At 38.7% G+C, this 15,346-nt stretch overlaps 3 protein-coding genes across 5 annotated transcripts; all 3 read right to left on the bottom strand.

Moving 5' to 3' along the window:
* Nucleotides 1–302: 302 nt before the first annotated feature.
* On the bottom strand, nt 303–6,128 carry LOC111805066 (Plant Tudor-like RNA-binding protein). 3 transcript variants are annotated; one of them, XR_015422815.1, is made up of 5 exons: nt 5,930–6,128; nt 4,654–5,070; nt 2,729–3,985; nt 2,550–2,638; nt 311–1,686 (listed from the first exon to the last, which is right to left on the bottom strand). XR_015422815.1 is itself a non-coding variant. In XM_087128016.1 (3 exons), exons 2-3 carry the CDS (start codon nt 5,053–5,055, stop codon nt 3,215–3,217), a joined length of 1,173 nt encoding a protein of 390 aa, XP_086984142.1. In that variant the 5' UTR covers nt 5,056–5,070; nt 5,930–6,128; the 3' UTR covers nt 2,718–3,214. The 3 variants fall into 3 exon arrangements, 1 of the variants encoding a protein (XP_086984142.1); XR_015422814.1 differs by having other exon boundaries at nt 303–2,638; XM_087128016.1 differs by lacking the exons at nt 311–1,686; nt 2,550–2,638 and having other exon boundaries at nt 2,718–3,985.
* Nucleotides 6,129–8,526: 2,398 nt separating this feature from the next.
* NUDX19 (nudix hydrolase homolog 19) lies at nt 8,527–12,316 on the bottom strand. The gene is made up of 6 exons (XM_023691332.2): nt 11,679–12,316; nt 10,579–10,719; nt 10,366–10,470; nt 10,173–10,272; nt 9,111–9,203; nt 8,527–9,023 (listed from the first exon to the last, which is right to left on the bottom strand). Exons 1-6 carry the CDS (start codon nt 12,297–12,299, stop codon nt 8,752–8,754), a joined length of 1,332 nt encoding a protein of 443 aa, XP_023547100.2. The 5' UTR covers nt 12,300–12,316; the 3' UTR covers nt 8,527–8,751.
* Nucleotides 12,317–13,171: 855 nt separating this feature from the next.
* On the bottom strand, nt 13,172–15,273 carry LOC111805646 (zinc finger CCCH domain-containing protein 39). The gene is made up of 2 exons (XM_023690793.2): nt 13,937–15,273; nt 13,172–13,724 (listed from the first exon to the last, which is right to left on the bottom strand). Exons 1-2 carry the CDS (start codon nt 14,724–14,726, stop codon nt 13,477–13,479), a joined length of 1,038 nt encoding a protein of 345 aa, XP_023546561.2. The 5' UTR covers nt 14,727–15,273; the 3' UTR covers nt 13,172–13,476.
* Between the last annotated feature and the right edge of the window lie 73 nt (nt 15,274–15,346).

Here is a 15,346-nt window from a genome sequence, read left to right as displayed (position 1 = left end):
TACTATCTTGTTGGACGATTAGGCATTATGGTTTTTCATATTCAATATCACACATCCCTCAAATGTCACCTACTTCAAACATTAAATGTTTCATAAGGCTTCTATACCATCAAATAAATGTTTTTTTTTTTTTTTTATAGGTTTAGATATCCTTTTGGTCTTTTCTTTTCATTCCTTATCCCTAAAACTTCTAGAATTTTGATTTCAGTCCTTAAACCTTATCTATTTTCCATTTTAACCATTCATTTCCGTCCTTTGGTCTTGCACATTCAGTCATTTCCTTTGGTCTTGCACATTCAGTCATTTCCTTAAATTTTTTATGACATAACTAACTAGCTTGTGAGATCCCATATTGATTGAAGAAAGAAACGAGTGTTGGCGAGGACACTGGGATCCGAAAGGGGTGGATTGTGAGATCACACGTCGGTTGGAGAGGGGAACGAAACATTCTTTATAAGGGTGTGGAAACCTCTCTCTAGTAGACGCGTTTTAAAACCTTGAGGGGAAGCCCGAAAGAAAAAGTCTAAAAAGGACAATATCTACTAGTGGTGAACTTGGGTCGTTACATAGATTCATGGAATGGACTAGAGGTCAAGTTTCATGATAAGGACTAAAGTAGCTCCAAAAGAATAAAAATGGAAGTGAATCAAAATTTTAAATATGCAGAAACAAAAGCCAAAAGAGAGAGAAGAAGAAGGTATAAACAAATTTAAGTGAATTGTACTTACAACTCACTTCTAATGCTTCTGCTAATTCCTTTAAAGTAGGCAAGTTCAGCTCAGGAGTCAGTCTAAGGAAATGGAGATTAATTAAGAAAGTATAACAAATAAGTTAATGATGAGATGAGGTTTGTTTGAATTCAAATATTCAAAATAAGCATGATAGTTACAGAGCAAGACCTCACTCTTGTGCATCTGAAAGCAATTGAAGAGCACGAGGGGGAAATCCACTGTAATAGCCCAAACCAATCCACCGTTAGCAGATATTGTCCTCTTTAGGCTTTTCCTTCCGAGCTTCCTCTCAAGGTTTTTAAAACGTGTCTGCTAGGGAGAGGTTTCCACACCCTATAAGAAATGTTTCGTTCCTCTCTCCAACCGATGTGGGATCTCACAATCCACCCCCCTTAGGGCCAATGTCCTCGCTGACACACCGCCCAGTGACTGGCTTTGATTTCATTTGTAAAAGTCTAAACCCACCGCGAGTAGATATTGTCCTCTTTGGGCTTTCTCTTTTAGACTTCCCCTCAAGGTTTTTAAAATGCGTCTGCTAAAGAGAGGTTTCCACACCCTTATAAGGAATGCTTCATTCCCCTTTCCAACCGATGTGAGATCTCATAGTAGACGCGTTTTAAAACCTTGAGGGGAAGCCCAAAGAGGACAATTCTGCTAGTGGTGGCCTTGGGTTGTTACAAATGGTATCAGAACCAGACATCGGGCACTGTGTCAGCTTGGGCCCCCAAGAGGGTAGATTGTGAGATCCCACGTCAGTTGGAGATGGGAACAAAACATTCCTTATAAGAGGGTGGAAATCTCTCCCTCGTAGACGCATTTTAAAACCGTGAGGCTGACAGTGATACATAACGGAACAAAGCGGACAATATCTGCTAGTGATGGGCTAGCTTTGAGACAAGTTCTACACGGGCTTTAATGCCGAGCTGGAACTATACACATCTCTAGTTTGATATATCTGCAGGATGTACATAAGAACACTATCAAGCCTTCTCAAATTAACCTTCTTTTTACTCTAATGGAAATAACATAAACATGCAATGGATAAGGAGGAATAAACAGAATCCGTAAATTCTACTTTATGTACCCAAATCATGTACCCTATGCCGGGTTGTCTCATCATTATTGAATTCTGCACTATACAAATTTACTTAGTTGGAAAACTCACTCTTCCGGAGCAGCTGACTTTGTAGTCAGCATGTTCATCGAACAGAAACAGATCTGTCATTGTAATGACAACTTTTTAATTTAATACCATGAAGAATCATCGTAATTGAGACCTTAAATTGATAGCTCCATAACCAGTGGTGTACTTATAAAGAAGGTTTATAAGGGCATGGAAACCTCTCCCTAGCAGATGCGTTTTATAACCTTGAGGTAAAACCCAGAAAGGAAAGTCCAAAGAGGACAACATCAGATAGTAGTGGGCTTGGGCTGTTACATATGGTATCAGAGCCAAACACCGGGCGAAATGCCAGCGAGGAGGTTGATCCCCGAAGGGGGGTGGACACGAGGTGGTGTGCCAGCAAGGACACTGGGTTTCGAAGGGGAGGTGGATTGGGGGGTCCCACATCAATTGAAGAAGGGAACGAGCGTCAACGAGGACGCTGGCTCCAAAGGGGGGTAGATTGTAAGATCCCACACCAGTTGGAGAGGAGAACGAAACATTTTTTATAAGGGTGCGGAAACCTCTCCTTAACAGACGCGTTTTAAAACCTTGAAGGGAAGTCCAGAAGAGAAAGCCCCAAGAGGACAATATCTACTAGCGGTGGGATTAAGCTTGCAAAATACCTGAGGAGAGGATGTTATCATAACATATACCTAAAAGTTGTCAGTTTCTTTCTCCTTCTTTAGTGTGATGTTCCTTGAAGATGATTGCCCGAATCATTATGTATATACATAAACTGATGCTACATCAGGAAGAGGTATAATCCAGTGAAAATTGCAGACAAGCATATAACGAAGTAAAATGATAACAGACAAGCATTTCAAAAGTTTACCTTATCTAGCAGGTAGCTCGGTCCCTTTCCAGGCACAATCAAACGCCTCGACTCATAATACTGTTCATGAAGCCCTTACCAAAACTATTGACAGTAGGCAATGTCAAGAGGGTCAGTGAAACATTGATATCTGTAGATCCAAGAAACCAAGCATGTAAAGAGTTTTGATACCTACAAAAGATGTACAGAATATTGTGTTTTTCTGCTGAAAACAATGCATCTTCACAAGAAACAAATGCATCAGAAATTTCTCAGAGTTCCAACAACAAGAAGAACACAACACTTTCAGGAGCTAAGATAAATTCAAATTCAATAAAGTTGTTTGTACACTATAAAATTATACCCCTACCTATTGTAAGGAAGAAAAAAAAGAAGAACATTCTCATATTGCTTTTTACAATTAGAGGGAACCCTTCACAAGAATCAATATTGCATTCTACAGATAAAAAAATTTAAAACTTGAAGAGGAGAAATGCATTTTACTTGTCATCTACTTGAAATGCTTGTGGAAACTAAATTTTTTATTTCCATCAAATGCTCGTCATTTGATATATGGAGAGACAGACGAAGATCAGTAAGCAATAATTCTTTTTCCCAACTTAAAGGACCCGAAGCATATAACGCCTCCATCGTGCATCGATAGGCATGTAACTCTAAGCCATGGATTTTAGCTTCCAATGGCTTGTCTCTGGATAGAAGAAGATTGCCTGTTTCATTTCCCAAATGACAAAAGGATTCAGCATCACTTGACGAACCATCTGTATCTTCGTTGCGGCCAATAGTAACACGACAAGGTAACCCATGGCCGTTACTGTTGGAAATACTGCAACTTCCAACCGAGCATGTAGCTCTATCAGCATCGTTTAGTTCGAAATTTTCTTCAAAAGAATGGTAAGCCACACCCATTTGTTTCTTCCTATCGCCATTCGTTTCAGAAACGTTGGTTCTATCAAAAGAAGCACCTCCAAGTTGTTCCCCCAGCATACCTCTTTGGATAACAAGTGACTTTACGTGCTCATGCAACATGGATGGATTTCCAGCAACCGATCTATGATACCTTTGCTTTTTCTTCAACACTCTACATTTCAAGCCAGCTCTACCCATTGTTTCGGTTTGAGAATACTCGTAGTTCGATCCCCTTTTCCAGGTTTCTAAGTTGGGAACATTTTGGCATTTCTGAATTTGGGAGCTCAGACCATAAAATCTAGTGCTTGCCTTCTCATCTTCTTTGCTATCATCACCATGATTGCCAGACCTCTGCATGCACAAAACAACATTAGAAAAAGACTGAGATGAAATAGCTTGAAGGAGACAAATAAATATTGCTTTTAATCCCCCTCTCATAATAGACACTTTCAACCTTCCAGTCAAACGACATTGATATACATGCTTCCATTTACAAAAATTTAAAAATTCAAAGACAAAACTAAAGATCATTCTCAAACCATAAAAAGGGAGAAGCTACATGTAACAGCCCAAGCCCACCGCTAGCAGATATTGTCCTCTTTGAGCTTTCCCTCAAGGTTTTTAAAACGTGTTTGCTAGGGAGAGGTTTCCACATCCTTATAAAAAATGTTTCGTTCTCCTCCCCAACCGATGTGTGATCTCATCCCCTCAAGGTTTTTAAAACGCATCTGCTAGGGAGAGGTTTCCACACCCTTATACAGAAGGTTTCATTCCCCTCTCCAACCGATGTGAGATGTCACACTACACTTCACTACACTAAATACTACCGAGCTTTTACTGAAACAAAACTTAGGCACTAGCTAATGGACTTATATGTTCATCAGCGGCAAAGCAGGAAAACTGAAACTGAAAAGTAAAACCAAGATAATGTAAAATAAATTCTAGCCTCTGAAATTTTACACTTAATATTTCAACAAAAATAGCTACAAGTGAAAAGTAATCAAGGAAATACTACCTACCTTGCGCATCAAAACCCGTTCATCATCTTGCCAAGATCTTCTTGCCCGAATGTCGAATTTGCTGACCTTAAATTCACCAGAAGATCCAAGTAACCTAACCAAATAGTTGTTCTTCCCCAAAACCTCAGTAACTGTAGCCATTTTCCAAGAACGTTCATTAAATACCTCCACGACGTCGCCAGGAATCCAATTCTCTAACACCTCATGAGAAGCTGGACAAGGCCGAATTGCCTTACGCGACAATCGCTCCACAACAGTTTGATTTCTACCACCCTCAAATTTGTCATATCTAACAGTATAATAGTGACCACTTCCAGACATAATCTCAGCAGAACGCCACGAGCCTGAAGGCAACTCGTTTTTGCTTAGCACTTCAACTTTACTGCCCTTCCTGAATCTCATATTTTCTGGTACTATCTGTTTATTTCAAGCAGAAACAGTAAAAACTTGAGAATTACAACACAAAGTGCTGTTTAAATGAAACTAAAATAAGGAAATAATCAGAAGTACCCAACGAACAATATGAAAAACACTTTCAGTATGCAACAAAATTACTCAAAAGGATCGAAGGACATAAAAACAGATTTTCTGAAGCTCTTCTGAATGTATATAACCAATTGAACAGATCCCATATCAAAAAAAAGAAATAAAGGGAACGCTAGGCGATATTAAAACTGAAATCATGAACGTTTGAATGAACAATCGTCTCTCAAATCTGGATTGCTAAGCGAGATTACAACAATAAAATAGGAAATCATTTGGTATTTTCTTCTTCAATCGCTTGTTCATCAACTAACCAGACAATCAAGCAAAAGTATCTCCATCACTAGAATCGGACCATAACGACTTCGAAATCGCATTCATACGATGTTCGGTTGCTAAGAAAATGCTGGAACGGAAACGAAAATATAATCGCAAAATCATAAACTCGACATTCAAATAGACTCGATAGAACTAAAAGTAGCATAGTTTCAGCTTTCAATTTCAAAATGTCTCTAGTACAAACAGAAACAATCAACAAACATATCCGAAACCAAAATTTTCTCAACGATTGTTCTGTTTTCCGAGCAACCAAACAGCAAGTCGGAAAATCAAAATTGAAACAAGAAGAAAAAAAAGTAGAGTTCGATGAACAAAGAAACGAAAACTAAATTGTAAAAGGTAACAAAAATCAAGGATCATTGCAATTATGATCTGCGGGGTAAAAAGAAGAACACGGATTGAACCCAGAAAATAATGGAAATCGAAGAAGCGAAGAGGAAGAGAATTCACTGACCTTGGGATTTGAGAGAAATTTGGTATCACAAGAATTCTTCACTGCTTCTGTAATTTGCCTCTGGCTTCGTTAATTTTGTTTATATTTGACATTCAAGGGTGAGATTGAAAATCTTTTTTTCTTTTTTCCATTTTTTTTTTTTTTTTTTGTTGGATTCTTCAAAAACCCATTAAATCTTTGTTTTAAAATCGATCAATAAATTTCCCGAGAAGAAAAAAGAAAAAATGGAGCTAACGACGAATAATTAAAATTTATTTTACGGTTTGAAGTTGCCAAGGTCCCAAGAATAGCTTGCTTTCATGGGCTTTCACTGTTCTCTCATTGTACGCTTATGTTCCCACGCTCAAAAATATGATTTTCAAAAATTAAAAAAAAAAAAAAAAAAAAAAAAATAGAATATTTCTTAACTTTCTAAATAAAAACAAAAATTATAAACTAACCTAATCGAAATCAATTAATAATGTCGGAGCTAACGACGTGCGAGATTACAGTCACTCGTAACATAAGGATTAAGACATTTATGCGTAGTATCTGTCAGCTTCACTGTAAGTGGTTTCGTGTCACTGTTATACTTGTCCTAGTCGTGTTGTTTATGACCACATGTCATATGTTCTAGTTATGTTTGTCTAGGACGTGTTGTCCAACGCTGCATCCCCGTTTCAAACCCCTTTTACATGCTTTCTTCTTAGACATTTATGCGTAGTATCTATCAGCTTCACTGTAAGTGGTTTCGTGTCACTGTTATACTTGTTCAAGCCGTGTTAACTATGACCATATGTCAGATGTTCTAGTTATGTTTGTCTAGGACGTGTTGTCCAATGCTGCATTCTCGTTCCAAACCCCTTTTACATGCTTTCTTCTTAGATACAGAATGTATGACTGTTCACCAAAATCATGTCTACGTCCGTTAAGGCTAAAATGTCCCAAAATATGACTAATTGTCACTTTTTCTGCCCGAGTAATATCCTATCAAAGTTATTGTTGCCTAATCGCCTTCAGCTTATAACATTTTTTTTTTTTCAAATTGTTTTCAACGTGTTTTCTCGAAACATTTCTCTCAAACGTGAATCGAGACTCAAGCATATGTCGACGTTGTCTGCGAAGTTTAAATTTCTCACGACTAACTTGTTCGTTGAGTTAGAACAAATGTCGCACAATTACTGTCTCGTTGCCACAAAAATGCAATTGTGGCACTTTGCTTCTCCGATTGAGCTCAAACGAAAGAATTTTTTTTTAAGAAACAAAATTTTTAAATAAATTATTATTATTTTGAGAGAATATGATAATTAAAAAAAAAATAGGTCAATTATATGAATAGAAAATCGAACCATCAATTTTTAAGATAATAACTGATGTTTTATTGACGGAGCTAAAAAAAAATAAAACATGCATACAACCTAGGAAATTCCAACAACTTTATTAGACAATAAAAAAATTCCAATAAAAAGAAAAAAACAAAACAAATTCTAAATATAAATAAATAAAGTTGTAAATAAAAAAGGTAAAGTTTTTAAAAAATGGAAATAGAGTTAACGTTGACCAAACTTTATGAGGAGACTAAAAAGTCAAAGCATCCTTACTTTGAAAATCGACGTGGCAAACAAGCAAATGAATAATGGATTATTTGACCACAAAATTACTATTAAATATCTTTACCTATAATAACTATAATAAAAATTCGTTTTAATTAATTAAATAATTACGAAACACTAAAAAATATTATTTTAAAATTTAAAATTATTATAAAAATTATCATTTAAAATAATTATGTTGGGTAAAAATCATTTTTAAGGAAAAATAATTTTTTTTTACAGATAAATATATAATTTTTTTATATAGAAAAAACTAGAGTCAACTTTAAAAATATTTCACTTTTAAATAAAAGAATTATTTCTTTTAATCAAATTTCTACGCTAATTATTATTTCTTAACCTTTTTTTTACTCAAAAAAAGAAAAAAATCATCAATTTTAACATTTTTACTTAAAATAAATAAATTTTGATTTTCACTTTGATAATATAACGTAAGAATAGGTTTAATACGTCACTGAATTTCATAAAATTTGATGTTGTAAAACAACGTTTCGGTTGAACGGACATATAATTTCAAAATTTTAGCTATCGATAATAATATATATCGGCTTCGACCTGATCCGCTAACCATCGTGTAGCTTATTCTACAATGGTTGAAGCAAAATGAAGGTTGAAGCAAGGAAATTTCCAAAGTACAAGAAAGCATCTTCATCTTGGAAGTTTACACAACACTTCATCATGCCCTTTCAGCTTTACTTTCTTCTAAATGTCCCATCAATCTCCATTTCTTGCTTGCTCCGGACGGGTTTTTTTTATGAGTTCCCACGTTGGTTAGAGAGAGGATGAGTGTCAACAAGGACGTTGGGCCTCGAAAGGGAGCGGTTTATGAAATCCCACGTCGGTTAGAAAAGGAATAAAACATTTTTTATAAGAATGTGGAAATCTCTCTAAGAAACGCGTTTTAAAAACCTTGAGAAAAAGTCCTATAGGTGGCCTGAAATGAAAATTCGAGTCTTCACTCTGTTCTAAGTCAACACTACACCATTCCGGGTCAAACAAACACTATTAATAATAATTTAATCTCTAAGCTTTTATTTATAACAATTTTTTCTCCGGAAGTTTAAACAACTTAGTCGTTATGCATTACAACCCGATCGAAAAAATATGATAGGGATCAAATTCGTTTATAAACTATTAAGACAATCTTGTCTCTCCCTGCAAATTGTGTCTCTGATCCTTCTATAAACTGCTGGGAAGTTCATACGAACAAGAGTTTCTTGAACCAAATGGCTACAAGCTGGACAAAGAACTTCTACCTTTCAGTTCCGATCCTTCATTATAGACCCATGAAGAGATGAGATGATGAGCGATTGCGAACGGCCCCGGAACGAACATCGGAGCGAGTTCGCCACTTTCGACATTAAAATCCGAAGATAAGCTCTGTTGTCTCTCAACTCCTTTACACATTTGTTCGATCTTTGCCGCTGCTGTTCTTTGAGCCTTCTCGTATTCTGCAAACGTCAAAGCGTTCCTCACGTCTTCTCTACCGTGCCATTGAGCGTCTGAATCAAGCTCGAGAAACGTTAAATTTCGATACTTAATGGACCATAAATAAGGGACTTGACGATGTGGGAGAAAGTTCTACATACCTTCTAACTCTCCCTTGTCCACATTTATATCAAAGGATTTTGCATACGCAAAGAAACCAACCATCAGCTGACATGGCATATTATTTGGTCCAACTGAGATCGAGGTACATGAACGAACCAATAAATAAAGAGTAAGACATGAAGTTCGACGAACGGATAAAATCAGTATCGAAAGCATCAAAGTAACAAAGAACTTAAAGAGAGTAACGAGCGTAACTAAGTAACCCAAAATCTTGATATGTTATGGTGCGTTTAATCATATCATTAGTTTAACCCTCGCCTCACTCGTTGGCTTGAAAGTTTGTAGAAGTCCGGGGTGGAAATGACATTACATGGGTTCGATCATAGGACCTACTAGTCCGACACCATGTTAAATCATTGATCGACCCAAACACCCACGAGTACCCCCACAACATTGTTGTCTTACTGTAAGGCCCAAGCCCACCGCTACTAGATATTGTCATCTTTGGGCTTTCCCTCTTGGGCTTCCCCTCAAGGTTTTAAAACGCGTCTACTAGGGAGAGGTTTCCACACCCTTATAAAGAATGCTTCGTTCTCCTCTCCAACTAATGTGGGATCTCACAATTCACCTCCGTTTGAGGTCCAGAGTCCTTGCTGGCACTCGTTCCTACCAGGACAGGCTAACTACAAAATTCCTCTCGGTGTTGAAAGAATGGCCTCCTAGGAGTTTCCAATAATCATGAAAGTACCAAGTACTGATATCATGGATACGTAATGAAATAAAAAGGCAGAACGTAGAACGGAATCACGCTCTATAAGACAACAATGTGTTGAACTCCACAACAAAGAAAGGGGGAAAGCTTGCTTGAATAGCGCAGATTTTGTTCCAATCGATTAAACTAATTATTGTAGAGTTTCTCGGGAAGCACCAGAAAGAATGTTTTACAGTTTCATGAACAGATTTTGACTCTACTTCAACCTCGTGAGAAGTGATTGTACTAGTAGCAAAAGAGATCTCAGTCGTTAAAGCATGAATACATGATATGACGAAAAAAGCGAGCAGAGCAACATAAAGGGAAAACAAAGTTTCGTAAGTTGTACCAGGCCAAGGCTGAGAGCTATGGTAGACAACTTCCCCTACTTCAATGCCCGTCTCCTCCCATGTTTCTCTTCTTACTGCCTCTTCTAAGCTTTCTCCCGGCTTGAACCCGAAACAACGGAATCAAACGATTAATGTTAACTACCATAAGATGTATGTTCTATACAATTGTTCGATGATTAATCAGTAACGTACCTCTATAAAACCAGCTAGGCAACTCCACATTCGTGGAACGAATCTTGATTGTTTGCTCAAGAGCGCACGATCTTTTTCTCGATCAATGACTAGCATAATGACTACCTGTCATAGACCATCGACGATTAGAGATATTAAACGTCGAGCTCAAAGTATCTATCGTTTGATAAACGCTTTGAGAGGTGGTCGGAGTAAGTGTAACAATAATCTTACTGGATCAACACGGGGGTAAACCCTCTTCTTGCAGGAGGGATTAGAGCATTGCTTCCGTTTCCCTGCTTCCACGGGTACTGTTCTTCCTCCACAGTGTCCACAAAATTTTGATACTCCGTGCCATTCTAGCAATGCCCTGGCCTGGTTGAAGCTAAAATAAATTAGCCATGTAAAAGAGGGTAAAAGAACAAGAAGAAATCAAGCAAGTTCCCAAATTCTAGAGGATATTGTCCTCTTTGGGTTTTCCCTTTCGGGCTTCCCCAAAAAGTTTTTAAAACTTTTTGCTCGGGAAAGGTTTTCACACCCAATGTTTTGTTCTCCTCCCCAACCGAAGTGGGATCTCACAATCCGCCCCCCTTCAAGGCCTAGCGTTTTCGCTGGCACTTGTTCCCTTCTTCAATCGATGGGGGACTCCCCGATCCACCCCCCTTCGAGGCCCAGCATCCTTGCTGGCTTCAGAGCCTAGCGTCTTCGCTGGCACTTATTCCTTTCTTCAACGGATGTGGGACTCCCCAATCCACCACCTTCGGGGCCTAGCGTACTTGCTGACACTCGTTCCCTTCTCCAATCGATGTGGGACACCCCCAATCCACCCCCCTTCGGGGCCTAGCGTCCTTGTTGGCATACCGCCTCGTGTCCACCCCCTTTAGGGGATCAGCCTCCTCACTGGCACATCGCTCAGTGTCTGGCTCTGATGCCATTTGTAATGGCCCAAGCCCCCCACTAGATATTGTCCTCTTTGGACTTTTCCTTTCGAACTTCCTCTCAAAGTTTTTAAAACGCGTTTGCTAGGGAGAGGTTTTCACACCCTTATAAAGAACATTTTGTTCTCCTCCCCAACAGATGTGGGATCACACATTCACTCAACCAATTGTTAAAACTTTCACATTATCAAAATCAACACTAGCTTAATCATACCTAAGACTAATGTAAAAAAGTTGCTGCCACTAATTCTCAACATTTCCATCACGAATTCATTCACACATCACTCAGTTAAAGAAAACTAAGTCTATAAATACACACAAAGAGTTGAAGTAGATTCATATGAAACTAAAACAGCATCAATACAGAGATAACAAGTGAAAACCACAAGCACTCACATGACCAGCAATAGCCAATTCTCCCATGGCTCGAGCATCCGCCCAATCTGCAGCCACCATGAGAGTTCTAACCTCCACAAAGCAGAGTAGCCTGCTCGCGAATTCAGGAACCAAACCCTCCTCGCTCGACACATCAATAGCCCAATAAACAGTGTTCTCATCATCCAAACAACCCAGATAGACGAATAAATCCCCAGTCAATTCAGCCGTCGAATTGGCAAACAGGGCCTTGAAATCAGCCAAACCAAGCCAACCCAGATGCCAGCTCGGGGCGGCACCATTAGGTCGCGCACTGGAGGTGGCCAACGGCCGGCCCTTTCTGAAGGGCAAGACCTTGAAATTGATGGAAGAAGGTAACTGGGTGTTGTCCAGAAGTTGGGAATTGAGGGATTGGAGAGCTGAAGAAGGCGAAAATGGGTCTTCTGGTTTTGGGGTTTTCAACTTGATGGGGTTGCCGGCGAAGGCATGAGACTGTAAATTAAGGGACATGGTAGGGATTGAGGGGGAGGTAGAGAGTGATGGTGATGTTGGATTGAAGGGATGGTGGGAATCGAAGGATTTGTTGAAGTTACTGTGCAGAGGAGCTGTGGAGATGAGAGGAGAAAATGAAATTGATCTCATTTGTTTGGATCGCAACTTTCCTCCATGGGATTGGGAAGCACGCACAGAGAGAGCGCGCCAAGGGTTTGTTGGTCCCACTGGTACCACGTGTCACGGTTCCTTTATTTTTTTTTATTTTTTTAATGAGTTTCTAATTTCTTTTAATAAAAAAGATTAAAATTCTCAAAATAAATAAATAAATAAATTTCATTAGGTCTTAAGAGTTTTTTATCATAAAATTTTAAAATGTCATGCAACAAAGATTCATAATCGGGTCTATCACTTGCACATGTATGTTCAATTGTCTGCTGCTCTATGTTAGGCTAAGTCATCCAACTCGACTTTGGTCTCTCACTCGCATCTCATCTTGATTTCCAATCGACATGTCTCATATCTTTGATGTCATCCCAAGTCTCGAGGTGTCGTCCGTCATCGCAACTCACACAGTTATGTCCACCGAGGATGGACACACATGTCACTCATCTCGTTGGGACATCTTGAGCATCCATCAATTCGAGTCTATCGTGGCATTGGCCCTTCCGTGCCCATGTCATGTCATTTACGAATACCATACCGAATAGCGGATATATAATTCAACCTCCAACAAGCAGACTCGAATGCAATATCAACATATCCGTGTCGTCTGGTATTATCCTTAAAAAACTCATTTCAAAAGAAGTCACTTGAGACACTCATATCGAAACGCTCACCCTCACTGTGACACACGCATGTATCACAGAGTAGCTCGCTTAAGTTAAGTTTGAGAAATGATTCTAAATGATCCTTAAAAGGCTCCTTTAGTTTAAGAGAATGTCGCCGTTAAATAGTATAGTTAGCTCATTTGGCAAAATTTGTTAAAGATAAGAACTATGTATATGTTGGTACAACAAATGAGGTATGGTGATTGGAACCTCCAACCACGAGAAAAGGTCAACTATAACGAGCTATGCACATGTAGGTTGCCTCTTGGACAATTTGAATATATGTTCTAATTACATTCGTAAATGAGATTGAGTTTGAACGTAGAACGAATATGAAATAACAAAATAATTGAATAATAGAGAACCAACAATAAGATATACCTCACTCTCTTCTATTCCCAATGAATTCTCAGCAGAACCCTTTTTACTAATCAATTGAATCTCAGCAAACCACCTTCGAAACCAAACTACAATGAACTTCTTCAACTCGAACTAACTCAACCCTCCAACTGGCTCGTTGAGCTTGGAGATAGAGGCAAATCATCGAGCCAATCGGCATAAATCCGATTTATCTTCTTGGGTCCCTTCCATTTCAGCAAGGACTGCTTTGCTTGGCCCTCTGGCAGGGCGGAGGACGGAACACTCGCCGCCAAACTTGAAGGTGCTTCCATGGCCACAACGAGAGGCTTTACATTGAGGGCAGTATTAGATACCTCCCCTTCACGTCCAATGGATAGTTGTAACTCTGATTCATAAATAACAATAAGCATCTCAAAGTAGTATGCATAATGACAATGTCAAAAGCTTCACAGAGAACAGAACACAAATACTTAACAAATGATACAAACTAAACATGGTTTTGCTAACTATGAAGATAATTCAAGGCAGATCATCATTTTCAGTTCATCAAATAGCTACTCAGAACTCCATTCATTGAAGAGAGAGAGCTATGAATACCAGATTGGCCATGAGCAAAATGGCACTTTTCACCGAAGGGGCAATGGCCTGTAATCTCCCATTTGGTGCAAAGCTTCGTCTTCCAAAATGAAGGCCTAGAATTTCCATTAGCACGAAGAGCATCAGGAACAGAGCTAGAAGCTGCCTTGATAGGTTCAGGGTAACTAGAATCACTTCCATTGATCAATGGAGTTCCTGTGGTTCCAATGCTTATAGCTGAACTCTCCCTAAACCTCCCTGAATCATCTCTAAACTTAGCAGGATCTTCATGAAGAAAATTACACCTATCTCCATAAGGGCATTCCTCTCCATTATAGAACTTCCTACACAGCTTCATTTTCTGGATAATTTTCTGATCGTCATTCCAGTTGCTTACAGATTGATCATCCTCCCGTATACCAACAATTTCTTGCCAATTTGGAGGGGGTTGCCGCATGTCTTCAACACCATGCGCAAAGTTGCAACTAGCACCATTCCTACACAAACCAAGCTTAAATTTCGCACACATCCTTGTCTTAAAGAAGATGTTGTTTATTCCTTTATTCATCGGAGCATTTGGAGGCTGAACTCTGGAATTGGATGGTGGATTTGGATAAGGCATAGGACTAGATTGATTTTCTTCGAAAGTTCTAGCTCTTTTGAATGGAGGCTGCTGTACCTCAAATTGTGATTGTGGATCAAATAGATCGTTCCTAGGATACTGAGACCAGCAACCAGACGCATCGCCATTAGCACCATAAGAATGCAATGGCGGCGGTATAACAGAGCCTCGCATATCATTGAAACTCATCTTCTAAAATCAAATAAACCAATTCTCTTTAATCAATCAGAACAACGAATCAACAAAAATATCAATCTAACTATGTGATCAAACGCCAGAAGAACAATAAACTAGAGGATTCAATATCCAAAACTGAAAACAACGCCGAAAACAGCCAAAAGCGACGATTCTAACCAAAATTGAAATCCAATTCGCCAAAAAAAACAAAAGTGTGTTTGGAATAATAATCAAAACAGTTTGTAGAAACGCATATGCCGGCGGAATCGAGATCAATGGAAGAAGCAATCAAAACAATGGCGAAAGTGGAGGCCTTATAGTCATGTAATTACATAACAGGGAGAAAAAACAAACTAATCTAAGAATCAAAACCCTAGCCGCCAAGGAGAATCAAAAACCCTAATGAAATCAGAGATTGAGGAAGGCAAAAACCATGGAGTCTTCACAATCGCCACAAAGGAATGTAAGCGAAGTAGTCAAAAGAGAGAATATATTTAAAAAAAATTAACCTAAAGCCCTAAACCCTAATGCGCTAAACGATAGTTGATTTTACGGGGTCTTAATAAAAGAACTAACCGTGATGACATGGCACCAGATTTTCTGTGGGCCCCACTTACTTATTCTTCTTACAC

Source organism: Cucurbita pepo, chromosome 11 (genome assembly GCF_057944985.1).
Source record: "Cucurbita pepo subsp. pepo isolate OVF chromosome 11, ASM5794498v1, whole genome shotgun sequence".
NCBI classification, from domain to species: domain Eukaryota; kingdom Viridiplantae; phylum Streptophyta; class Magnoliopsida; order Cucurbitales; family Cucurbitaceae; genus Cucurbita; species Cucurbita pepo.
Note: the sequence above shows the minus strand (reverse complement) of the source record. Positions and strands in the feature narration are given on the sequence as shown.

Coding starts and splice junctions, on each gene's coding strand:
- LOC111805646 (XM_023690793.2), bottom strand. CDS start 14,726: ATGAGTTTCAATGATATGCGAGGCTCTGTTATACCGCCGCCATTGCAT. Junction 13,725..13,936: donor TTTTGCTCATGGCCAATCTG/GTATTCATAGCT, acceptor TTTATGAATCAG/AGTTACAACTATCCATTGGA.
- NUDX19 (XM_023691332.2), bottom strand. CDS start 12,299: ATGAGATCAATTTCATTTTCTCCTCTCATCTCCACAGCTCCTCTGCAC. Junction 10,720..11,678: donor AATTGGCTATTGCTGGTCAT/GTGAGTGCTTGT, acceptor AGCTTCAACCAG/GCCAGGGCATTGCTAGAATG. Junction 9,204..10,172: donor TAGCTCTCAGCCTTGGCCTG/GTACAACTTACG, acceptor CCTCGATCTCAG/TTGGACCAAATAATATGCCA.
- LOC111805066 (XM_087128016.1), bottom strand. CDS start 5,055: ATGAGATTCAGGAAGGGCAGTAAAGTTGAAGTGCTAAGCAAAAACGAG. Junction 3,986..4,653: donor AACGGGTTTTGATGCGCAAG/GTAGGTAGTATT, acceptor TTGTGCATGCAG/AGGTCTGGCAATCATGGTGA.